Source organism: Ictalurus furcatus, chromosome 20 (genome assembly GCF_023375685.1).
Source record: "Ictalurus furcatus strain D&B chromosome 20, Billie_1.0, whole genome shotgun sequence".
Classification (NCBI taxonomy): Eukaryota; Metazoa; Chordata; class Actinopteri; order Siluriformes; family Ictaluridae; genus Ictalurus; species Ictalurus furcatus.
The window spans coordinates 21985968-22011627 of NC_071274.1; the positions used below are offsets into that span (position 1 = coordinate 21985968).

The following is a 25660-nucleotide window of genomic DNA, read 5'->3' on the forward strand; positions in this document are numbered from 1 at the left end:
CGCGAGTTTTTAGACGGATTAGCCGATTAGCAAGCGGCACTACTGTTCTCAAAACAGTAAGTTTTACGAGTTATTTATTTATTTATTTATTTATTTATTTATTTATTTATTTCATTTTATCAAAACGTTCATTTCCAGAACACGACACAACAAAAGACTTTATGCGCCTTTGGAATGTTGTCCGTGTTATAATTTGTATTTCAGGGAGTTTTCAAATCTAGCTTTGACCTTAACGTTAGCAGTGTATGGTTTAGGCTTGGTCCCAATCGGCTTGAGACCCCCTTTAAACGTGCACTACATAGGGAGCGAGATAACGGCCAGTACACACTATGTAGGGAACTATGTGTTTAGTAATGAGGTGTTTGGGATACAGCTATGGTTTACGGACGCTATACAGCCTGTGGTGCTAAAGTTTTGGCACTTTTTTATTTTTTTCCATTTATTTCAAGGGGTTTATTTGATCAGTTTGTTGTTTTTTTCTTTTTATTTAGAAATTTTTACGGTCATGGAGACGCCTCAGAGTGTTGAGGACGTAAAATTCTCTGAAAAAGAGGCAAACAAAAGGAAAATATCCAGTAAGTTCCATCATCATCATCATCATCATCATCATCTTCTTCTTCTTCTTCTAATAATAATAATAATAATAAAAGACTGCATTAATCATAGTGTGTATTGCTTGTGTACAGTTACTCACTGTGTATGTATGTGTGTGTGTGTTTCAGGAGATGTTGAGATGGACATTGAATATCTGTATGAAGTTGTACCACAGCTCTCCAAAGTTTTCCAAATTACTGACAAAATTGGAGAAGGTTTCGGATCTAAATTTCATTTTCCTTTGTAACAACAATATACGTGTATTTATTTACAGTTGAACAATACGATAAATATCATTACAATCCTCAAAAACATTTCTACAATTCTCTCTCTCTATATATATATGTATGTATATAGAATGTATATGTATGTATGTATATGTAATATATATATTAGTGTATGTATGTGTGTGTGTGTGTATATATATATATATATATATATATATATATATATATATATATATATATATATATATAATATGAGAGAGAGAGCGGTCTGATGAGAAACCTCCAGAGATGAGACCTATTATACTTTTTCATTTTCCTACAAAAAGAAATTATTTAACACCCAAATAAAAATCGTCACGGATATTTAACTTCTAATCAGTCTGAAATTATTACTTATTTTTTCAGTAAATAAAAAAGCACATTGCTACTATATCTGTGTCAGAAAACCGTATTGAGCTACAATTAAAATAATCACAATAATAATATTTATATAAGTACACGCTATATGTTTAAAATACATAGCAAATTGCTTTAGTGTGAAAAAATCAGTAAAAGTATGTTTTTTAAAAAAAAACAGAAATAGATGAAAGTCCAATATAAAACGTCAAAATATGCTGATGATGCAATAAATAATAATTACTGACAGAAAGGAGGAAATAAGAATAATATACTATAATATAAAAATTGTTCATAAAATGTGTGTAAAAATAGAATTAATAGTCGATCATTAAATATAAAAATACATCTAATTATAAAAATAATGAACCAGTCAATCTTGTTAAAGAATTAAAATTTTTGTTAATTTTGTAGAGAAGTAAGTTTGTTTGTTTGTTTGTTTGTTTGTTTGTTTGTTTTAAATCAGTGATAGATGACGAATGTTTTGTCGCTGTGTTTATATGAATCATAAATTTAATCTTTAAACATAATTTATAACATGACGTGCGCAATATTGCTGCTTTGGGGGGGGGGATGGTGGATTGGATTAGTGATGGGAAGATCGGATCATTCTTCTGACTAAAAAAAAAAACGTTTTTAAAACCGTCTCTAATGAATAAACATGTAGAGGAATCCCGGTGTAGAATATTGAACACGCCACTCGTCCTGCTTTCAGGTACGTTCAGTTCCGTGTATCTCGGAGAAGCTCAGACGAGCGACGGGACGAGAGAGAAGTTTGCGCTGAAGCACCTGATCCCTACGAGTCACCCGGTGCGGATCGCCGCAGAGCTCCAGTGTTTGACCGTCGCCGGGTGAGACGCGTTCGCGCTACGACAACGATGTTCCGGTACTTTTAATTAGAAATGACGACTAACGTGTTTTGTGTAACGTTCAGGGGTAAAGAAAACGTGATGGGAGTGACGTACTGCTTCAGGAAGGACCACCACGTGGTGATCGTCATGCCCTACGTAGAGCACCAGGCCTTTGTGGTAAACGAAATAAAAGATGATCTTGGCGTTTACACCTGGTTCCGCGTCTCCGAGTGTAACGCGTGTAAACGAAACGTCCGTGTTGTTTACAGGATATCGTTGAGACGCTGAGCTTCGAGGAGGTGCGTCAGTACATTTATCATCTACTCAGAGCCTTGAAGCACATACACGAGTTCGGGATCATCCACCGGGACATCAAGCCGACCAACTTCCTGTACAACCGGCGAGAGAAAAAGTATGCGCCCCCACCCCAATCATTTGCCAACGATGACACTTTTTTTCACTTATTACAGAACGACACGTTTCACGTATTTTTTAAAATCCGTTTATAGTTATTTTTAATGCTGCTCTTACTAGAGGTCGAGCGATAGTGGATTTTAGCGATAGCGGTAACTAAGTGAGGCGCTACCTGCCTACCGATTAACCCGTTAATCCACCGGTAAAGTTTTTAAACTCGATACTGAATGAAAATGTAACACTCGAAGTAAAATATTGCTGAAATTTATTACAAAATTAACCAGCACCGACTGTACCGTGAAAATGTACTGTAGTTTCTTTAAACAAATTAAATATTAATATATACTAACTATTAACAAATATTAAAGTAAATAAAAGATACACATCCAGACTGAACCAAAAAGTAACACGAACGCCACAAATAACACATTTAAAAACCGACATCCAAAATGAATAAAAATAAAAAACTTCAAATAACACAACAAAATTTGGCAGTGATAGTTTTTATTTCGCCTCCAGAGGCCGCTCTTGTACCGTATAACTTCTAGCTATTTATATACTCTTTTTATAGTCCACAAAATGCAGCATTCGAGACACCAGAGAAAAGAACATCGTTAATGTTTTCGTGTGTGTGTGTTCTCAGGTACGCGCTGGTGGATTTTGGCCTGGCTCAGGGAACACCTGACACCCAGATCGAGCTGTTAAAGGTTGTGAAAGCTCAGAAAGAATCACACGGGAAACAGGCACTGGTTCCTTTACCACCTCACACGTCCACAAAAGCAGTGCCGGCGAAAAGGCCGTGTCCAAACCCGCGCACAAAACACAGCAAGGTTTCTGTTTCTGTCTGGGGCACCAGGTTTCGGTTCCGTTTCGGGGTGAAGACGCACCGGCTCTTCTTCATCACTGCTGCGTGACGCTCAAATCCCAGTGTAAATTCGTGTCAACGTCCAAAGATTTGAAATATACACGCTGAAATTTTAAGGGAAGCTCCTTTTAGAGCAGCTTTAAAACTGCACAGCTTTCTTTGTGGTCAAGTCGGTGTCCCTTTTTCCTCTCTCTCGATTTTTCATTCCTTCTAGTATTGTGCGATCAGTCGAGGATTACAAAAATGACTGTTTTATTATTTATGGCTAACTTATTATTCTAATTATTATATAATTTATAGACTTTATTCCCCCACCTAAATGTATATAATTAATTAACAAAGTCACGTCATCTCTATGGATGCTTTAAAGCGTCTGTTGATACTTTAACCGGATTCTGCGTGCTGAACGTCGCGTAGGGAATAAAACAGTTGTGCGGTGTGCGTTTATAGGAAACTAATCAGCGACTGTTTCTCTTTAACGGTACGTTTTGATAGGTTTTTTATTCCTTTTACACCGCAGCATTATAAATTCGCAGATTACAACGATTACAAATCTTTTTAAAGTTATTAAAGAACTATGTCATACTTTTAAAAAAAAAAAAAAAAAATTTTATCTGTATATACACTGCCGGTCAAAAGTTTGTGGACACCCGACTTAAATGTTTCTCATGATGGTAAAAACCTTTTGATCTGAAGGTGTGTGATTAAACGTGTGAAATCGGTGTCGTAGACAAAAAATATAATCGTGCCGACGTGTTCGTTTCCTTCATTAGAAAACTAACATTTTATTTACAAAACGATCTTTTTTTTAAACGGACGACTCGGAGCGAAATATTCCGAAAAGCAGCCGATAAGTGTGCAGCGTCGGCGTGAACAACTTTAATACTGATTAAAAATCATCAAAACGCCAAGAAAACGTTTCTGGAACATTCTAGGGGGGGAAAAGGGCGTCTACTTTGAAGATGATAAAATACTCAATTATGTTTGATTTATTGAGGATTTTTTATCACAACATAATTCCCATAGTTCCATTTGTGTTACTCCAGACTTTTGATAATTTATTATTCTTCTCAAATGTGGGGAAAAATAAAGAATGAGTGCGCGTCTAAACTTTTTACTGGTAGTGTAGTCACGTCTGCAAAACCAGATAGTTCCTAAAATGTCTCCTTACAGAAAACTTCACCGTATCAATGACTACACACTTTAAAAATCAAAAAACAAACAAACAAAAAGAACCGTTGTTATGGAAAGCCCATCCGCGTTAAGAGTCCCTGTGAATGAGCTGTTGCTATAGAAACAGTGGCGCATATTAGAAGGAACGCGTTCGTTTAATATAAAGCTGATTTGCAGCTGCGCTACTGTCCGAGCTGCTGTTAGACAATTATCTGACGCCTTCTGACCACTCTCGACCGCTGTACGTACGATTATTTCGAAGAGAGCTTGATCAATAAGAGCCGCTGTGTCTGATTCAAACGCACTCGTTTGTTCCGTCTGTGTTTTCCTGTCGCGTCCTCGTCCAGCCCGTACTGACATTCTCTTCCGTGTCTCAGGAGCTGATGGAACTTTGTAAAACGCCTCGTTCCGTGTTCGGCGAGAGAAACCTCAACAGCATAAACCCTGCTAAGACTCCGACCGAGAAAACCCAAGTGAGGATCTTCTTAAGTGTGAAGCTGAGCAAGAGTTTGTTTGTTTGTTTTTATTGTATTTATTTTCCCCCCCAGCACTTCTTGAGCTTTTGCGTGTTACCGTTTCAGGGACACGTGATAAAACCTACAAAGACGGACGACGTCATCGCACGCAAGTTTGTCTCGACGAAACGCCGCCCTGTTCCTGCGCGGGCACCGGTGACGAACCAGAAGACGAAACCCGTGACGCTTAACCTGTCTCTTACCTGTAACTGCTACATGACCGACCGTGTCTGTAACATCTGTCTGTCCAGGTGACGCCCCCACCTACGATGGAGTACCGCTTAGCTCCGCCCACTTCTGAGTTTATCTAATTTGCATAACGTGTGAAAACTTTTGAGTAGCATCCGAGCCTTGCGAACGAAAAAAAACACGTGATAATTACAAACAAGATGGCCGCCACATGTCAATCAATCGTATTGACCTATATTCATGATCTGTAGTTCATGAATATTCATAAGCACTTTCTGCTCTACAGGAAGCAGCAGGTAGCTCCGAGAGCAGGAACGCCGGGATTCAGGGCTCCTGAAGTTCTCACCAAGTGCCCTGACCAAGGAACCGGTGAGGTTCACGCCATCATGCGTTGTATTACACGATTACGCTCATGATTACGGATGTGTAATTTTTAGTTTTTATCTCCACCCGAAACACTTTTTAAATTTTTTTTTTTATACAGCTATCGATGTGTGGTCGGCCGGCGTCATCCTGCTCTCCCTCCTGAGCGGTAGGTATCCGTTTTTCAAAGCCAACGACGACCTGATGGCCCTGACTCAGATCATGACTATCCTCGGTTCGAGAGAAACCATTCAGGCAGCTAAGAAATTTGGTACGTGTGCCAGCTTGGTGTTTATGCGCCGATTTACAGGATCTTTGTGCTGAAACGTCTGATCTTATCGACCTGATCCGATGTCATGCAGGCAAGGCGGTGGTGTGTAGCCGCGAGCTTCCCCGACTCAACCTGAGGATTCTGTGCGAGACTCTGAGAGGCGTGCGGCACTGCGGGGACGACTCGCTGCCGGCAGAGTTCCGGGCGTCGCGTCACCCTGCGGACGTTAAAAAAGCGCAGCCTGTCGGCCGAGCGGAGAAACGGAGCAGCGTGGGTAATAACGGCACAGAATCGCACGCCGGGGGATGGGACAGAGTTCCTGATGATATTTACGACCTTCTGGACAAACTGTTGGATTTGAACCCAGTGACGAGAATCACTGCAGCTACGGCACTGCAGCACCCGGTGTTTAAAGATCTCCGGGATTAATACGTATTTATCCAACAGGTAGTAATCCTCAGTGTGCTGGAGTTCTGTTTGTGTGATTGTATACATGTTAGTTTTGTAATATAGTGTACTATATAGTACGCATGGCGTATATTTATTCGTCCGGTGTGACGTTGAGTTTTCCGAGAGTTCGGCCCAGTGGGTGCATTACGTTTCTTTACAATAATATTTTAATAAACATCTTAAGAACGTCTCCATTAGTACGTTTTGATATTTTCCTTAAATACTAAGGAACGGCCAGTTAACGATCCAGGGACTGTTCGATGTGATACGACTCTGAATCCCTTCCATGTGATTCAGTAACAATTCAATAAAATATGATTCCAGAATTATCCAGTAATGTTTTAGCTTTTATTTTTAAATACAAAAGGATACCTGGTTAATGATTTCAATATGATACAGAATCTTTTTGATGCGATTTAGAATTATAGTGCGGTGATGTATTGACCGAATCGTTTCTCGTGATTCGTTGGCGATTCAACAAGTTATGATTCAGTGTAGTACAGGAATGTGATGACCTTTTTGCAAAATATTAAAGTATTCCTGATTAAAGATTCAGTGATTTATTATGATTCAGAATCTTTCTGATGTGATTCAATACAGTACAGGACTTTTTTGTTTTTTTCGCTAAACATTAAAGGATACCTGATTTAATGATTCAGAATCGTTTGGAGCTCGGTGAGTATAGTACAGTAATGAATTATTATTATTATGAAGAAACAAAATTATTAAAATTGTTTTGATACGATTCAGTACAGTGCATGAATGTTTTGACCTTTTCTCTAAACAATTCCCTAAACACGCACCTAATTAATGATTTGATAGAATATGATTCAGAATCATTTTAATGCAATTCAGTATAATGCAGTAATTGTATCGTCCAGAAATGTGTTTACTTTTTCTCTAAACTCTAAGAAGTTGGTGTATATAGAGATAATGGTTTAATAAAATACGATTCAGAATCACTTTAATGTGATTCAGTAATATTTTGAGCTTTTCATTAAATACTGACACCTGATTTAATGATTCAGTTGGATTTGGAATCGTTTTGATGCCTTTTAATATAGCACAGTAATATTGTAAATGAATCATGTCTCACGAATCGATGGTAATTTGGTACAATATGATTCTGAATCTTTTCACTATGATTCAGTATAGTGCATGTTTTTACCAAATAATTTCTTATGATCACAGTGAGTATTCAACACGATATGTTTCAGTATCATTCAGGAATGTTTTGAACTATAATAAGGGATACCAGATTAACGATTGAGTAACGATTCCGTAAAATACGACTCTGAATCGTTTTAATGTGATTCATTGTTGTACAGGAATTTAACCTTTTTTTTTCCCCCGAAAAATATCTTGTGATTTTATGATGATTCGGAATCGTTTCAGTGTGATTCAGTATAGCCAATCTGATTTAATAAAAGTGTACATGCGTTCGAGTTGTACAAAAAAAAAAAGGGAAGCTTTATTAAATGTCCATTTAGATATTTACAGGTAAACTTTCTGCTTAAAGAATTCTCTTTAAAAATATCTGGCTCATTCAGCACCCTGCATTGTTCATTCAGAAGTGCGTCAGTTCAGTCTCATGTCTGTCGCCACTACTGAATCTGTCCTTATTCCTGTCTGTAATTAATGTAAAATCTCACTTTCGTTGCCCAAATGTTTGCTTTAATGCTGAATCTCTCTCGTGAGCCACGCAACAGAAATGATGACACGATTTTCTTTGTGTGTGCGTGTTATATAAACACATACATACACGTCTCAAAAAATGAGAATATCATGGAAAAGTTCATTTTTTCCCGTAATTTAATTCAAAAAGTGGAACTTTCATATATTCTAGATTCATGACACGTAAAGTGAGATATTTCAAGTGAACTTACAATCTCTTAAAATATTCGAATAAAGAATTTAATACAGAAATGTCGACCTCGTGAAAGGGATGTTAATTTATGTGCTGATGCTCGGTCGGGGCTTTAATCCTTGTGCAGGAATGACTGCATCAGTGCGGCGTGGCATGGAGGCGATCAGCCTGTGGCACTGCTGAGGTGTTCTGGAAGTCCAGGTTGCTTTGATAGCGGTCTTCAGCTCGTCTGTATTGTCGGGTCTGGTGTCTCTCGTAGATTCTCTATGGGGTTCGGGTCAGACGAGTCGGCTGGACAATCGAGCACAGTAACACCACGGTCAGTAAAGCAGTTACTAGAAGTTTTGGCACTGTGGGCAGGTGTTGATTCCTGTTGGAAGAGGACATCATCTCCATAAAGCTCGTCAGCAGATGGAAGCATGAAGTGCTCTAAAATCTCCTGGTAGACGCTGCATCGACTCTCGAATTGAGAAAACACACTGGACCAACACCAGCAGGTGACACGGCACCTCGAATCATCACCGACTGTGGAAACTTCACACTGGACTTCAAGCAGCTCGGATTCTGTTCCTCTCCGCTCTTCCTCCACACTCTGGAACCTTGATTTCCAAATGAAACGCAACGTTTACTTCCATCTTCCCCGTGATTGTGTGTGTGTACTGACCCAGACTGAGAGATTAAAGCCTCAGGAAACCTTCGCAGATGTTTGGAGTTAATTCTCTGATTAGAGTCTTCTCAGCTCGGCATTTCTGTATTATAAATTCTTTATTCGTGTATATACCGAGATACTGGATTTTTGATTTCCATGAGCTGTAAGCATCAAGATTAAAACTAAAGGAAGCTTGAAATATTTCACTCTGTGTAATGAATCTGGAATATATGGAAGTTCCACTCTTTTAATTAAATTACGGGGAAAAAAAATAACTTTTCCCACCATTCTCATTTTTTGAGCTGCGCCTGTATATAGTACATCTATTACTACACGAGAACGAGCGGCAGAGATCAGGGCGTGTCCCGATCCGTTTACGTTGATGAGTGTGTGTTTCTCTCACTACACTGGTGTTCGCTTTATGGCCGATGTTTGTTAAAGCTCCCGTACAGGAGACTGCCGGGTCGGCCTACGTCTGTCCTTTCGCTTCGGTGATCTCCTCGATTCGGGCCAAGACGCTCTCGATCAAATCGAACGTGTAGAGCGCCGACTGCAGCACCTGGAACGCACAAGGAGAGTGTTACACGATGTTGTGGATTAAAAATAAACACATATACGGACCGTGACGGTTCCCCAGAATCATAACGTCGGGTCCGTTGGTTAAAATAACACGTGTGTGTGTGTTTAAATAATAGCTCACATAGTTAGTTATAGAGCTAGCTTTTTTGATAGCTGGTATAACAAAAGATAACAAGTGTTCAGTACTGAACGTAAATATCCTAGGTTGCAGATTTAAAACGTAGAACGTGAAGAAAATCGGGACCTGGAGCTGCATTTCCGGAGTCATGTTGGGCAGCGTCTCGTTGCCGACGGTAACCATGCAGGCCGGCGCTTTAGAGTCTACAGAAATACACAAAAAGACAAACTATAACTGGAGATGGGAAGACTCTTGAGAAAAGAAAGACTTGCCCTTACAACATGTGATGTGCTTAAACAAAAACGTAGCAGCCATTTTGTTTTTCTTTTTGTTTCTTCGAGTCGCGAATATCCAAGTCGGGGGTGCACATACTTATGCCCTATTCTAGACCCGTACCGAGTACGAACACTAACGGGTTTTCCCATTAGAGAGTTAGTGTTTGATTTTTAAAACCTCTCGTGTTGCCTTCAAAGCCCCGCTGTGGAATTTAACACAGAAATACCGTGAAGCTCGGATCGAGTTTTCGGTCTGAGACGCGGTTCGTGACGACAATCACGATGACGGAGGGACGTTTACGTTTAGGCTTTACTTTCTTAACTATAAACCACGCGAGAACGGGAGAAGAAATACGCGTTTTCTAAAAGGACGGGTTTTCGCTCGGGAACGATTCTGTCCACGATCGCTTCCGAGGAAAAATCCGTTCCTTTGCGTTCCCAACCCCTGCTAATTTGTACGAGCACGGCTGTGGGATATTTTTAACAGCGTGTAAGTGTACGGTGTCGTTTCGTACTCGGGGACGGGCGAGCCGCACCGTACCGTACCGTAAACGCTCGAGTAGAACACCTACCTTAAAGACACTAAAATAACACGACAACGCCAGCGTATAAACTCGGACCTGCAGTGCTGATCTTCTTCTTCTTCTCTTTCGTGCTCTTCAACTCGGCCTCGTAATGCGCTCGGGACATGTTCAGGCCCGTCCGCAGGGGCCTCATGAAGTTCTCCTCGACCGTACACAGCTCGCTCCATATTCCTGTCTGAGGATCACACACACACACACACACACATCATGCTGCAACATGCTGGGAAACGCAGCAGATGTCTGTAGACAAGAGATTTTGTTTATCTCCTACCTCATTGTGCCATTCTTTATCTCGGATCAGCAGATAACGCAGGAGGTTCAACGACTCCATAATCCTGCACACACACACACGCACTTCTGAGAATCTTCAAAATATCCTCACTATCTCTGTGCTGCCCCGGGTGGAGAACAAATAAGTCAAACGCAATACCCAAACTTGGAGGGAGGGTGGGAGGAGATATTGATACCCATATGGTGTATATCTTGCTCTAATAAGCTTTAAAAAAAAATTTAAAAATCAGACTTAAAAAAAAAAAAAAAAAAAGGGGGTTATTTTGGGGATTGTTGTGTTACCGGTCTAGATTGTGTAGCAGGTCGGTTTCTGGTCCCTGAGGAAGACTCAGGACTAGATGCAGTAAAGGCAGGAGATGTTTCCCCAGGAACCAGTCGTTCTCATGACCCGGCTACAGGAGAGAAAAAAAAAAAAAAAAAAACACGATTAAACTCTCGAACTTTAGCTTTCGCTCTTCATATTAATAATATTAATCATCGACTCGGACGCAAGGAGCGAGCGAGCGCTTTTTAAAATGGAAATCAATACGGACGACGTTTCCGTGTGAGGGGGCGTGGCAGCGGGCGGAGCACGCGTCATTTGCACGACGCCAGTACAGGACGGGATCCGTGCAAATGACGCGTGCTCCGCCCACTGCCACGCCCCCTCACACAGAATCTGGAGCTCTGTACCTTTAAGGCGAGGTCGATCTGGTTCTTGATGTTCTGGATGATGTAGCCCTCCACTCCTGAGTGATTGCTGGTTTTCAGCATGCACCTGGAGAAACAGAAATAAATAAATAAAAGTCTGGGAAAACTTTGACGACACTACCCGTACGACCCGACGCTACCGTTTTCCCCCACGACGTCGTACGTAGTTACGTTACGCTTCCGAGACGCCCGTACGAAAAACCTCGGGGTGTCTCTGGCGAATAAAGTTAGTTTTGAATGAAAGACTCGCCTGAAAAACTTGTATTTGGCCTCGGTGTTAAATTTGTCGATGCTCAGCTGGAAAACGGAGAGTCCTTTAGTCCTCTGTGAAAACACACACACACACACACACACACACACACACACACGCTTCAGGTTCTATCCACCTTACAAGCCTTCATTTATAATGAGCTTCAAGACCGGTACAGGATTACGAGCGAGACTTTTATTACTCGTTAGCGACATTAGCCTCGTTTGTTTCCATGGAAACAGACTCGTATATACTCAAGTGTGTACGGGATTTCACAGAGTTTCTTTTCGGCAGAAAAATACTTGAATATTCCGAACACACAACCTGTTAGAAACGCGTTATTAACGAGCCGGCGTTCCGTAATGCTCGTGCAGTGAAGCGGAAGAGGAATAAAGCGCGTCCGGACACGCTGGTACGGGAAAATAAATCAACAGCAGGGTCGTGACAGTGACTCGGTCAATGGATAAAACCGCGTTCGTCTTACCACGTTCTGAACCGGACACAGCGCCATCACCTTAATCAAGTCCTGGAAAAGAAAGAAAATGAGACGAGCGTTAATGTTTTAAATCTCGCCGTGCTTTTGTAAAGGTCTCGGATTAAAAATCCCAATAAAGAGACGAGAAGGATGAAGGAACGCTGCTGTACCTGTGGAACATTTAAAAAAGATTTTAGATCCAGGAGGTCACAGGGCAGGCTGCCGTCCTCCACCCGCACCAGCGTCTTCTCATACAGCTCCTGTACAGAGATTACTCATCAGACTTACACAGGAAGCACAGCGCCGAACAAACTCATGTTCATCAGGACCATCAGGACCATCAGTAGCGTGTCTCTGTCCCGACTAGGAAGACACGGCGAGGGGGTTTTAACGGTTTTCACGCGAATCGAAACCTTTTAAATTCAAACACCCAAGAAATACCCTTTCAAATACCCGAGCAAGAAGAATAACCGAATTCAGCTTTTGTGAACAAAAACTAAAGTGCTAAATACATTTTTTAAAAAGTGCCGTTACAGTCAGAGATGTGTTCGAGTGTGGATCCGGGTCGCGTTCTGTACGTACCAGTCCCTTCTGTAACCGGGATTCTTCAGTTCTGTTACAGGAAACGAGTCAGGGTGAGAAAGGAGGGAGAAATAAATAAGTAAGTAAGTAAGTAAGTAAGTAAGTAAATAAATAAATAAAGTAAATAAATACCTAAAGAGAGGCTTACCGACTGAGTAAGAGCTCGATGTATTCCATGTTGCACTGCAGGACAAAAACTGGGCTGAAGAAAGAAAATAAAAGATGCAGGTGATGAAAAAGTCGTGCATCTTATAACCTCTGGAGCGATGATGATGATGATGATGATGATGATGATGTTTTGTACCTGAGCACTGAAGGGAACAAGTCCATGGCGATGTGGTGCACGAACAGTAAATGTGCCAAGCTGGCCAGAGACTCCTTCGGATATCGGACTTCCTCCTCCAGGAACCCGGGGACGTCGTGCTTCCGCAAAAGACTGTGGGACAACAAGTCCGGGAGCGACTCGCCGATACTACACAGAGTGACCTACAGAGAAGAGAGAGAGATTATTATTATTATTATTATTATTATTACTACAGAACTGATTAGGAGCACAACCAGCAAGCAGTCTTCTTACCAGGATGTCGGTGGCGAAGTCTCTGAGAGGGGACGTCTCTAACGCGTCTGGGTCCTTCAGCTGGACGTCCAGCAGAGGCTCGCTCAAACTCTTCATACAGCTGGAACGACAGTAACAGCAGGCCTGTTAGCGCAGCATAAGTGTTCTCTTTTGTGCAGACATGCATTTTTAAAGATTACAGTACGATTAGGAACAAGCCCGCTAGATTCGGTACACACTGGAGGTTTTTTTTCCTCTAACAGTATTTAAAAAATGAATGAATTAAAGGTGCGGTTTGGGAGTGTTTCCAGACTTGTTGTTTTCACATCATTTTTAAGGATACTGTACAAAACATGTTACGGTCACATGTTCCATGTGGTGGTTGTCATTAGTTAGTTCAATTCTGGATTATGAATGAATTTTTCTGGCCCTGAAATAAGCCCCACCCCCGGTGTGGTTTATAATTGTTTTTAGATCATCGCATCAATTTAAAGACACCTCAGAATGCTGGAGAGTCATGTTTTGTTGTTTTTTTTTCCATTTTACGCAGTGGTTCTCAGAGCATCGGTTTTCTATAATGAGCGCTTCTTGTAATTTCTGGCCCTGAAATAAGCCCCGCCCCCAGCTGGAACAAGCCCAACTCTGGATACGAGGTTTCAACAGAGGAGGCGTGGTCATGCTAGCGTTTGGGACACAGTACTGTTGTATTCCAGTGTTAGAAACCTACAATTTCAGGACCTCCACCCGGAGCTCGTCTTCCCTGGAGACGGTGCGACGTTCCTTAATGTTCTCCTTGATCTCCTCCACGAAGGGTCGGATGAAGCGTGACAGAGCCGTGCAGCAGCGACACAATCCGAACACGTCGTCCTCCTCCTGCTCTCGGCTCTGGGGAACAGGAAGCTTGGTCACCTGACTGAGCAGGGTGGAGAGAGCCATGCCCAGAGTCGAGGCCTTCCTCTTGCCCAGCTTCAGCAGCACTGCAGAGAAACAGAACGAGAGAGAGAGAGAGAGAGAGAGAGAGAGAGAGAGAGAGTCAAGGCTTCTGAGGGGTGCAAAAGAAGAGCGTTCACCTGGGCGTCAGGTACGCAGGAGAGAGAGGATAGCGCGGTCCTCAGTGTGTTACGCAAAGATGCCGTCGGCTTCACCTGTTAGCCTTCACCCTCTCCCGAGATGGAAGCTGTGCTATGATGGGGGAGAGAAAGAAAGAAAGAAAAAAATAAAAGATAGTTTGATAAAAAAATTAACAAAAAAAAGGGAGAGACAGAAAGAGAGTCAGTCAAATGAAAGTCAGATAAGAAAGGGAAAAAGAGGAGAGGAAAGGAAAAAACAGAAAAAGTAAAAATAAATCTCAAATAAAAGTCAGAAAGAAACAAAAAAAGGAAAGGAGACAAAAAAAATCAAGAAAATAGACAGACCCAAAATAAAAAAAGAAAGTAAAAAATAAAATCAGAAAGAAAGGGATAAAAAATAAAGAATAAAACTAAGAAAAAAGAAAGAGAAAAATAAAGAAAATCAAAAATAATTAGAAAAAAAAAAATTCAGGCCCAAAAGCAAAAAAAGAAAGAAAGCGAGAAAAAAGAAAGGAAGGAAGAAAGAAAGACAGAAAACCAAGAAAGAAAAAAAGAGAAAGAAAACAGACAGACCCAAAATAAAAAAAAGAAAGGAAAAAAGAAAAGGATAAAGAAAGGGATAAAAACAAAAAGAAAAACTAGGAAAAAAAGGAAGAGAAAAGAAAGAAGATCAAGAAAGAAGAAAAAGAGACAGACCCAAAATAAAAAAAAGGAAAAAAGAAAATCAGAAAGAGAAAAGAAAGAATAATAATAATAATAATAATAACAACTATTACTATTATTATTATCATCATCATCATCATCATCATCCTCCATCCATTTTCTGTACCGTTTTTCCTACACAGAGTCGTAAGGAGCTTGGTGCCTATCCCAGGGAACTCAGGACACAAGGCGGGGGACACTGGATGAGGGGCCAAACCATCACAGGGCACAATCACACACGCGTTCTCACACACACGCATTCACACACTACAGACAATTTGGAAATGCCAATCAGCCTAACACACCGGGAGGAGACCCCCGAAGCACGGGGAGAACATGCAAACACACAGGGTAGTGGTGTGAATCGAACCCCCAACCCTGGAGGTGTGAGGCAAACATGCTAACCACTAAGCCACTGTGCAACACCCCCCCCCCCCAATTTATTTATTTTTATTGTCGTACGTTAGTCCAAAGTTTTCTCTTTTTTTTCCCCCTCCCTTCACTTTCTTCTCAACAGACTGCATGAATTATTTTCCACACGTGAACAGAATCCTGATCACAGGAACGGCAGGAACGGCAGGAACTAGAGGAACAGTGAAGTCCAGTGGGAAGGTTCCTCACCTGTCTGTAAGGGCGTGAGCAGCAGAGCGACCGTTTCAGCCACAGCATCAGGATCAAGTTCTTCCACCTGCTCCAGCAGACCGACCACCAGCTCTTTAGGACTGCACACCTGAGAGCACACAGAAATCCAGCTCACGTTACCGTCACGTCACAGTCCCGTCAGATCCATCAGCTGATCTGAGGTGAAATCACACACCTGCAGTAGGTGAGAGAAGATGGCCTGACAGTGATGCAGGTTTCTCTCTTCCTTTTTAAGCAGAACTTTGACTAACGGCTCCAGAAGGTTCCAGCCCATACAGCTCACGATATTCTGTAATACAAACAAAATAAATCAACAAAAAGGCGACACTCCTGATTCTCTTATGTGAACGTATAATATCGGAGCGGTAATATCAGAGCAGTAATATCTGCGCGTCGTCCTGTCTCACAGCTCACTTTATTTCTCTCGTCGACGATGACACTGAGGACGTGAGCGCTGTGTCCCTGCTCGATGCAGCTCCGCCCCGCCGTGCTGAACAAGTCAAAGTCGGCCGGAGAGAAGTTCTCATCCTGAACGTGTTGCTGCAGAGAGAACGAGCGGATCAGCAGAAGATAAACAAGGGAAAGGGAAATGAGCGGATAAAAACAAACAAACAAACGAAGTTGAACTCCTGCGGTCTTACACATCTCTGTACGACATCACTGAACTGCTCCAGCGCCATCTTACCGCATTTCTGTCGTCTCTGACCCAGATTACCTGCACAGGGACGAGAATAATGCTTTATACGCTCTCTCTGTGTGTGTGTGTGTGTGTGTGTGTGTGTGTGTGTGTGTGTGTGTGAGAAACACAGCTCTCATAGAAGTTTCAGTTTTCTAATCAGGTTTACATACAGAGCATCAGTTTCCTGATCAACTCTGAAACGATGATGATGATGATGATGATGATAATTTGTCTTTTACTTGCAGTACCGATGATACGATTAAATAAATAAATAAATAAATAAATAAAATTTGCAACACACAATGTTTTTCTGTCTCCTTTTCGTATGATGTGATTTGAATTCATTTTTGTAAACAGTAAACAAACAAAGCGTGGCACTGCTATTTTACACGGCCTTCGTTTGCAAAACTGAACATTAAGACAGTAATAGTAAAATGATTGTCACGTTTATCTACTACTCTTTCATTTTTAAAAAAAAAAAAAGAAAAACATTTATTATAAACAGTCACCATAACAACAACGAATCAATAAAAAGGTCAATAATGTATTATTTTTTCTGTTTTTGTTGTTTTCATTACCATAATAAACGTAGATAACTGTTTTGAAAATAAATAAATAAATAAACAAACAAACAAACAAATTTTACTGTTATTTTTATTCGACAGTCGTACAAAAATGCTTTCATGGCACTTTTTAAAACATATATTTAATTAATTTATTTAGCTTTTTTATTTCTTACATTTTAAATAGTTTATTTAGTTATTATTAGCTATTATAGAAAAAAAAAACAAGAACAAGCAACTCTTTTTTTAAAAAAATTAAGCATTAAATATTACATAAATATTTATTTTGTACGTTTTTTTTTTTTAAATCATGTGTGATTATTATTATCCAAACATACTGAAAGCAAGCAAACAAATCATTACTTTTATAAATCATATTGTATTATTATTATTATTATTATTATTATTATTATTATTATTATCATCATCATCATAATAGTAGTAGTAAGGAATGATTGATATTATTTTCATGTCATTTATTTTATTTAACTGGAATATTGGTGAATTGTAAAATCAATGTAAAATTAGCTAATATATTTCCAGTATTTAATCTTTTAATTATTTCGAGTTTTCTGGTTGTTTTGTAATTTATTTTGGGATGCTTTACACTATATAAAGCGCCATAAGGCTAAATAAAAAGTACTATTATTATAAAAACAGGTAAGCACGTCAATAAAAACACAAAGAGGTCAAACTCTAAAGAGTTTCTACGCACTGTTTTGTGCAATATGTGCCTTTTTTTTTTTTAAAGCTCGAAATAAAGGATAAAAAAAAGGTTTTTAAAGCTGATCAGAATGTGGATGTGAATTTCAGCCTCTTGCTTAGCCAGCTAGCAAAGAAGCGAACTGATTACTGTCTGAGGCACAGAAAACGAATACATATCAAAATAAAGTGCTTTAACCAAAAACATAGCAAGACCATAACTACATAAATATCACAAAAATAAGAACTTACTTTGACACAAAGCTCGTGTAAAAGCCCGGTGATTCTTATGACGGTACCGAGCGCCAGAGTGTGGGCTAGCCGCACACCTCTTTTCAAAGTGACGCAGCGGGGTTTGTTTGTCCCTTGGCGCTTGCCGTAGAGATGTGACGAAAGCGGAAGTGAGTGGCGGATTTTGTTTTGGTGGGAGAAAGCATGGAAGGCGCCGAGAAGAAACGAGCTCGCGCGTCGAAAACTAAGCAAGGTAGATTAAAGGAAATGGTGTACTTAAAGTCTTTATAAGTACCGTTAACACTAAACTCGTTTTTAAAACTGAATCTGAATTGAACAGCAGCTTTATGGTCACTGCAGGTGGGAGAGCATCTCGGGTGAGAGAAGCTCAGGTGAGGGCAGCTGAAGAGGCGGACAGAAGGTAATGGGTTTCCCATCGCTACAGGACACAGATAACTCACTGTCCTGTACATGATAGTGTTTTCCTGCTCTAACACACACACACACACACACACACACACACACACACACACACACACACCCCCTCCGGTTCATCAGCTGATTAACAGTCCTCTCCGAGTTAGATTGGGGGTGTTCGATTTTTTTCCTTAAATAATTCTGAGGACATCTACATAGTATATTTAATTGGTTTATTTCTGTAGAGTCTCTTCAAAAGGAGCAGGAAATCCCAGTAAAATCCCAATAAATTCCCAATAAAATCCCATTCTACTTCAATCTGATGTTGCAGTACAGCAACAAAGAGAAACACTATTCTCTAATACCTTCTGGAGGTGAGAGAGAGAGAGAGAGAGAGAGAGAGAGAGAGAGATTGATGGATAATTAGAATGAAAATGAAGTAAGGCCTAATTGATTTCTAGATGAATGACAGACAGACAGGTAGATAGATAGTTAGAATGAAAATAAGGTAAGACATACTTGAGTGCTAGGATAATTATTTATATATAGATGAATGGATGGATAGACAGCTAGAGAGATTGATGGATGGATAAAATGAAAAAGAAGTAAGGCATAATTGATTTCTAGAAGATAGATAGGTAGGTAGATAGAATGAAAATAAAGTAAGACATAATTGAATGATAGACAGACAGACAGGCAGAGATAGATAGATAGATAGATAGACAGATGAGTAGATAGATCGATATAATGGAAATAATTGAGCTCTATAAGAATTATGGATATATACATGGATGGATAGATAGATAGAAAGATGGATAGATTGATGGATAGATAGAATGAAAATGAAGTAAGGCATAATTTATTTCTAGAAGAATGATGGATAGACAGGCAGATAGATAGAGTGAAAATGAACTAAGACATAATTGAGTGCTAGAAGAATGTTAGATAGATAGATAGACAGACAGGCAGGCGGATAGATAGAATGGAAATGAAGTAAGACGTAGTTGAGTGCTAGAAGAATGATTTGGTTTTGATTTAGGAATGGAAATTGTGGTTGTTTCTGGTCAGGAAGGAGGTTTTGAAGGAGTCTCTGAGGGAGAAGCTGGAGTTGGAGCGGAGAGCTCTTCAGGTGGTGGAAAGGCTCCTGGACGACAACGTGACGGAGGATTTCTTGACCGATTGCGTAAGTAGCTGACTGCTGCTTTAATCGTCTGTGTGATGCAGTTGTCTGTCTGTGGCTTGATGACGCGGATGCGTGTGCTCCAGGCTCGACTGATCACACCAGCAAACTACAGAGATGCAGTGGAGGAGCGCTTTATCACCAAAACGTGTGGCTATCCTGTCTGCTCCAACAAACTCGCTAACGTAAGAAGCCTCCGGCGTCGCTACGTTTCATCGTTTTTAGATATATTTCTGTTTTCAAGCAGAAGTGTGAAGTATTTAGTTATCGTTTAGTCTTCATCTCCGAAAAAACGAAATGCTCGCTCTATCCTTGGAATGTTATCGTAGGGAAAACTCTTTATTTGATGTAAATAAAGCCAGATGTTTCCTGTGGTGTTTACGTTTCTGTATATATTCCAGGTTCCGAGTCAACGGTATAAAATTTCCACCAAGACCAATAAGGTGTATGATATCAGTGAGCGTAAGGTGGGGTACATTTTGGAGAAACATACTGCAATGAAACACCGATTTTCCAGATATTTCTGTGACTCAGATATCACTTTGTCTCTGTTTCAGTGCTTCTGTAGTAATTTCTGCTACAAAGCCTCGAAATACCTCGAAGTCCAGATTTCCAAATCACCGCTGTGGCTGAGAAAGGAGGAGAGGTAGTGTGACTCGTTTATTTACACTCGCACGGTTCGTAATCATCATAAAGTAAAGATCTGCCCCTGACCTCTGTTACCTGTCACTGGCGCAAGTGTGAGACTGGTCAACCTTTCTGCAGGAACAGATAGGATTGGGCAGAATTCATTTGGGAGCAGGTGGGATTGGTCAGAATTCCTTCCAGAACACATGGGATTGGTCAGAATTCCTTTAGAAGTGGTTAGGATTGGTCGGAATTCCCTTGAAGAGTGGAAGGGATTGGTCGGAATTCCCTTGAAGAGTGGAAGGGATTGGTCGGAATTCCCTTGAAGAGTGGGCGGGATTGGTCTGAAATTCCCTTGAAGAGCGGACGGGATTGGTCGGAATTCCCTTGAAGAGCGGACGGGATTGGTCGGAATTCCCTTGAAGAGCGGACGGGATTGGTCGGAATTCCCTTGAAGAGCGGACGGGATTGGTCGGAATTCCCTTGAAGAGCGGACGGGATTGGTCGGAATTCCCTTGAAGAGCGGACGGGATTGGTCGGAATTCCCTTGAAGAGCGGACGGGATTGGTCGGAATTCCCCTGAAGAGCGGACCGGATTGGTCGGAATTCCCTTGAAGAGCGGACGGGATTGGTCGGAATTCCCTTGAAGAGCGGACGGGATTGGTCGGAATTCCCTTGAAGAGCGGACGGGATTGGTCGGAATTCCCTTGAAGAGCGGACGGGATTGGTCGGAATTCCCCTGAAGAGCGGACCGGATTGGTCGGAATTCCCTTGAAGAGCGGACGGGATTGGTCGGAATTCCCTTGAAGAGCGGACGGGATTGGTCGGAATTCCCTTGTAGAGCGGACGGGATTGGTCGGAATTCCCTTGAAGAGCGGACGGGATTGGTCGGAATTCCTTAAGAGAGTGGACGGGATTTGTCTTAATTTCTACAGAATTGCTTGGGATTAGTCCAAATTCCTTCATGAGAGAGTGAGATTGGTCAGAATTACTACTGACCCTGAATTGTGTCTTAATTGTTTATTTATATTAATATAAACCTTGTTGTTAAATGAAACCTTCCTCTTTGTTTTGCTCCTGCAGACCTCCTGAGGTGAAGCTGTTGAAGAAGGGGGACGGGTACGTGTACGCTCTTTTACTGTCACGTTTCTGTAGAAGAACTATAACGCGCATATATACCGGGGATCAATAACGGTCACCCATCTCATCTTATCTTATCCGCTGTGTCCTCTGTTCCCCTTCCTCTCAGAGGCACGTCAGGTCTGGAAGTGAAGCTATCAGACAGACCTGTGAGTAAATCAGACGTCGAGAATCTGATCCCGGAATGCACCGGGTCGCACGGAGTCTCCGGTGAGAGCGAGAGCGAGTGTAGCGATGAGGAGCAGGGCTTCGTGTCCAGCGTGGTGGCCAGACAGCAGCAGCAGAGGCGTGTTCACTGGGGGGATCTGCCCAGACGGGACGGGGAAAACCAAACACACGACGCTGACACCGACGTGACGGGCGTGAGGCGCGAGAGAGTAAAGCGCGGTGATGACGCTAAGCTCTCTGAACCAATCAGTGACTCGGTGTCAGTGGATGAAACCAGTGAGCGTCTACAGCAGGTCGCTCTCCCGGACTCTCCAGCTCCGGATGAAAACTCTCCCGAAACGAGCCTCGACATCTCCCAAGTTGGGATGAGTAAAAAAACTGCTATCGGACTCCGAAACCTGCTGAAGAGCCACGGGAAAGCGCGAGCCGACGCTCCAGACGTCACGCTCAGCCTGCTGGAAGGTCTCACACGCACGCTGATGGAGTGGAGAACCAACGAGACCATGAGGTGAACCATGACGACGCACAAGAGCTTTTTTTTTCTTTTTCCTTTCCCTTCTGAAACACATTCTTGCTCCACGCTCTCAGTTCCTGTGTGTGTGTGTGTGTGTGTGTATGTATATATATATATATATATATAGTATATGCTTTTATTTTTGCTATACGTATTTTGAAAACTCCTCCGCGTATCCGTACTGTAAGGTTCCTCTACGGACCAGATTACACCTCGCACTCCGAGGCCGAGCTGCAGAGTGATGAGGAGGAGGAAGAGCTGGACGAAGATGACCTGGAGGATGTGGAGAAGGTGAAGGGTTCAGAAGGAGGAGGAGGAGGAGGAGCAGCTCAAGCTCGACCCTCTGCAGCAGCACCTGATTACGAGACTCTGAGAACGGAGACGGAGATGCTGGAGCTCCGAGTGCTCGAGTTTTACAGAGGAGTGTGTGTCCTGCCCGAGGAGGTGCAGACGGAAGCTGTGGAGGAGAAAGCACGCACCGAGGTGAGCGAACGCAACGCGTACTGCCTGGATACCTGCACTGTGAGATTTCTTTCTTGATTTATTTATTTACACGATTTAGAGATTTGAAACGTGCCGTTACTGACGCCCGAGTCCACACGAGGGCGCTGTGTACAAGAGCACGCGGAGTTACTGCACCTTGACGTTTAACGAGAGAGGTTATTGTAGGTTACACCGCGACAGTTTTCAGTCCGTTCCACCTAAAACCACCGTTTCCAACCCGGACCTTATGAAATGGCACGTAACAGCAGTGCACGAGTGAACGATTCTGTTAAAAACATAGATATATATATAAACTGTAATGGCACCGATCCGATACCCATGGATCAGTATCAGGTCGATTCTGGCAGAAATGGTGGCTCGGATGTCCGAGATAAAAAAAATTCGAAGGATTCGATTCGATCCTGTGCGAACGCTACAGTTTCACATCATTTGTATTTTAAGTGTATTTAAATGACATTTTTTTTTATTTTAACGCTTATTAGTTTTTAAAGAAAACATCAGACGTACATCGATATCGGCTCGTACTCGAGGTACCGGTATCGTGCCACTTCTGGTTAGAAATATAACGTTGTTGTCCGCGGGTGCGTAAACTTTTTTATTTTAATTTTTTATTTTTTTAATTTCACCATGACGTCGGTTTTGGAGTTTGTAATCAAGCAGCTCGGTGTGTACAGACCTGTCGCATCCTGGACGTGTATCATGTGTCGTTATTATACACACGGGATAACGTTATTACTGTTTCAGAGTTGTTCATTATGGGATGTCGTCTCACCCCTGATGTGTGTGTGTGTGTGTGTTGTGTTCTGTTTGTGAATCGTATGCTCGTTCAGGAGAGAGAGAAGGTCCCGCCGCTGCCGCCGGTGGACTCTCGGGCTCAGCGGGCGATCCAGAGGGGCATCGCTGTGGAGAAGCTCGGCAGAAGGTCCGAGTTCCTCACCCGCTTCGTTTTAGTGCATGCGGTAAAGAAACGAGCAGAAATGTCAGTGTAGCTGCTGTTTCAACGCTGTTTCCGTGCTCTGTGCTGTGTTTCAGTTTGAGAGACGTCCTCGGGCCTCTGGGCGTCACCATGAACGAGATCATCGACGATCTTAACGGCATCGTCCGGACCTTCAGGTGGGTTCTGTAGATATCGGATTTATTTTTTATTTATTTATTTTATTTGTATAGCGCTTTTTACAATAGACATTGTCTCAAAGCAGCTTTACAGAAATATCAACATGGTATACAGATATTAAAGGTGCAAATTTATCCCAACTGAGCAAGCCACTGAGTGGCGACGGTGGCAAGGAAAAACTCCCTAAGATGTTTTAAGAGGAAGAAACCTTGAGAGGAACCCGACTCAGAAGGGAACCCATCCTCATCTGGGTAACAACAGATAGTGTGAAAAAGTTCATTATGGATTTATATGAAGTCTGTATGGCCTTAGGAGCAGCCGTAGTCCCAGCAGTCTGGAATTAGAGAAGATTTGAGCTCCATCCAGAGGCAGAAAGGATCTGGATCTCTAGTATCTCCATAAATTCATGTGGGGCTCGGCGAAAGGAGAGAGGGAGAAAAAAGATTATTATGACTGCGAAGTAGTAGAACAGAATCTAGTCAGGGTAGGCTTGAGTAAACAAATACGTTTTAAGCCTAGACTTAAACACTGAGACTGTGTCTGAGTCCCGAACACTAATAGGAAGACTGTTCCATAACTGTGGGGCTCTATAAGAGAAAGCTCTTCCCCCTGCTGTAGCCTTCACTATTCGAGGTACCGTCAAATAGCCTGCATCTTTTGATCTAAGTAGGCGTGGCGGATTATATAAAACCAAAAGGTCGCTTAGATATTGTGGCGCGAGACCATTTAGTGCTTTATAGGTTAATAAAAGTATTTTATAGTTAATGCGAGATTTTACTGGGAGCCAATGCAGTATTGATAATATCGGTGTGATATGGTCGTACCTTCTAGTTCTAGTTAGGACTCTAGCAGCTGCATTCTGGACTAACTGGAGCTTATTTATATTCCTACTGGAACATCCAGACAGTAAGGCATTACAGTAATCTAATCTAGAGGTGACGAATGCATGAACTAGTATTTCCGCATCATGTAGTGACAATATGTTTCTTATTTTAGAAATATTTCTGAGATGAAAGAAGGCTATCCTAGTAATATTATCTACATGAGCATCAAATGATAGGCTGGAGTCAATAATCACTCCAAGGTCTTTAACTGCTGCACATGATGAAACAGAAAGACCATCCAGAGTAACCATGTGATCAGAAAGATTACTTCTAGCTACACGTGGGCCTAATAAAAGTATTTCTGTTTTATCAGAATTAAGTAGAAGGAAGTTAGTTAACATCCAATGTCTAATGTCCTTTACACAATCCTCAGCTTTACTAAGCTTCTGTCTGTCCTCTGACTTCGCTGAAACATACAACTGTGTATCATCAGCATAACAGTGGAAGCTAATTCCATGTTTACGAATAATTTGACCTAGGGGTAGCATATATAAAGTAAAGAGCAGTGGGCCTAAAACAGAACCCTGTGGAACTCCAAAAGTAACCTCAGTACGCATGGAGAATTCACCATTTACATCTACGAACTGATAACGATCGGTCAGATAAGACCTGAGCCAGGAGAGGACTGTTCCCTTAATACCAACAACATTTTCTAATCTATCAAGGAGAATAGTGTGATCTATAGTATCAAAAGCTGCACTAAGGTCGAGTAACACAAGCAGAGAGACACAACCCTGATCGTAGGTCAGTAGAAGGTCATTTACTACTTTAACTAATGCTGTCTCTGTGCTATGATGAGGTCTAAACCCTGACTGATACATTTCATGAATGTTATTCCTATCTAAGTACGAGCATAACTGCTTTGCTACAACCTTTTCTAAAATCTTAGAGATGAAGGGGAGATTTGATATTGGTCTATAGCTGGACAATTGAGACGGGTCAAGATCAGGTTTTTTAATCAAGGGTTTAATAACTGCTAATTTAAGTGATTTAGGTACATAGCCAGTGCTTAGGGATCAGACGCGTGGGGAGATCCGTAGCCGAGCACGCGGGACAGAACGTTTCCGTGCTCCGTCGACGGGGACTAACTTGTATTCATAGTGCCGATGTTAAACGTAACCATAAACGGATAAAAACTATGACAGTTAGGAATGTGTAATCACGGATAAGCTGCCGTCATATAAGAAGACTCAAACGCTTCAGGACGTGCTGTTCTCGACATTGATTATTTCCCCGTAACAGCGTGACACGGAGTGTTTTCTTCCTGACGTGTTCCTAACCGAGTCCACGGAGCTTTTT

General features: G+C 41.6%; 3 protein-coding genes across 6 annotated transcripts in view; 2 read left to right on the forward strand and 1 right to left on the reverse strand.

Moving 5' to 3' along the window:
* On the forward strand, positions 1–13958 carry cdc7 (cell division cycle 7 homolog (S. cerevisiae)). 3 transcript variants are annotated; one of them, XM_053651472.1, is made up of 12 exons: positions 1–56; positions 492–575; positions 723–809; positions 1933–2068; positions 2152–2245; positions 2338–2480; positions 3126–3312; positions 4898–5286; positions 5511–5593; positions 5709–5858; positions 5950–6305; positions 13775–13958. In XM_053651472.1, the coding sequence occupies exons 2-11, from the start codon at positions 506–508 to the stop codon at positions 6285–6287; spliced, it is 1677 nt and encodes a 558-aa protein (XP_053507447.1). In that variant the 5' UTR covers positions 1–56; positions 492–505; the 3' UTR covers positions 6288–6305; positions 13775–13958. The 3 variants fall into 3 exon arrangements, with proteins under 3 accessions (XP_053507447.1, XP_053507448.1, XP_053507446.1); XM_053651473.1 differs by lacking the exon at positions 13775–13958 and having other exon boundaries at positions 4898–4993; positions 5102–5286; positions 5950–6669; XM_053651471.1 differs by lacking the exon at positions 13775–13958 and having other exon boundaries at positions 5950–6669.
* Positions 6917–17997, reverse strand: glmna (glomulin, FKBP associated protein a). 2 transcript variants are annotated; one of them, XM_053651469.1, is made up of 19 exons: positions 17835–17938; positions 16280–16353; positions 16053–16178; positions 15814–15927; positions 15618–15726; positions 13952–14201; positions 13246–13345; positions 12973–13154; positions 12817–12870; positions 12669–12699; positions 12257–12346; positions 12096–12137; positions 11612–11685; positions 11344–11428; positions 10954–11063; positions 10652–10715; positions 10417–10555; positions 9648–9724; positions 6917–9383 (listed from the first exon to the last, which is right to left on the reverse strand). In XM_053651469.1, the coding sequence occupies exons 2-19, from the start codon at positions 16316–16318 to the stop codon at positions 9294–9296; spliced, it is 1776 nt and encodes a 591-aa protein (XP_053507444.1). In that variant the 5' UTR covers positions 16319–16353; positions 17835–17938; the 3' UTR covers positions 6917–9293. The 2 variants fall into 2 exon arrangements, with proteins under 2 accessions (XP_053507444.1, XP_053507445.1); XM_053651470.1 differs by lacking the exon at positions 6917–9383 and having other exon boundaries at positions 9657–9724; positions 10369–10555; positions 17835–17997.
* The window catches only part of rpap2 (RNA polymerase II associated protein 2), a 14613-nt gene continuing 6949 nt past the window's right edge, over positions 17997–25660 (forward strand). Inside the window, exons 1-11 of the mRNA XM_053651468.1 lie at positions 17997–18066; positions 18174–18234; positions 19299–19413; positions 19497–19595; positions 19812–19877; positions 19968–20056; positions 21121–21156; positions 21287–21853; positions 22048–22342; positions 23194–23285; positions 23396–23476. Coding sequence (XP_053507443.1) covers positions 18018–18066; positions 18174–18234; positions 19299–19413; positions 19497–19595; positions 19812–19877; positions 19968–20056; positions 21121–21156; positions 21287–21853; positions 22048–22342; positions 23194–23285; positions 23396–23476 — 1550 coding nt within the window. The 5' untranslated portion in view covers positions 17997–18017. The remainder of the gene's footprint in view (positions 18067–18173; positions 18235–19298; positions 19414–19496; positions 19596–19811; positions 19878–19967; positions 20057–21120; positions 21157–21286; positions 21854–22047; positions 22343–23193; positions 23286–23395; positions 23477–25660) is intronic.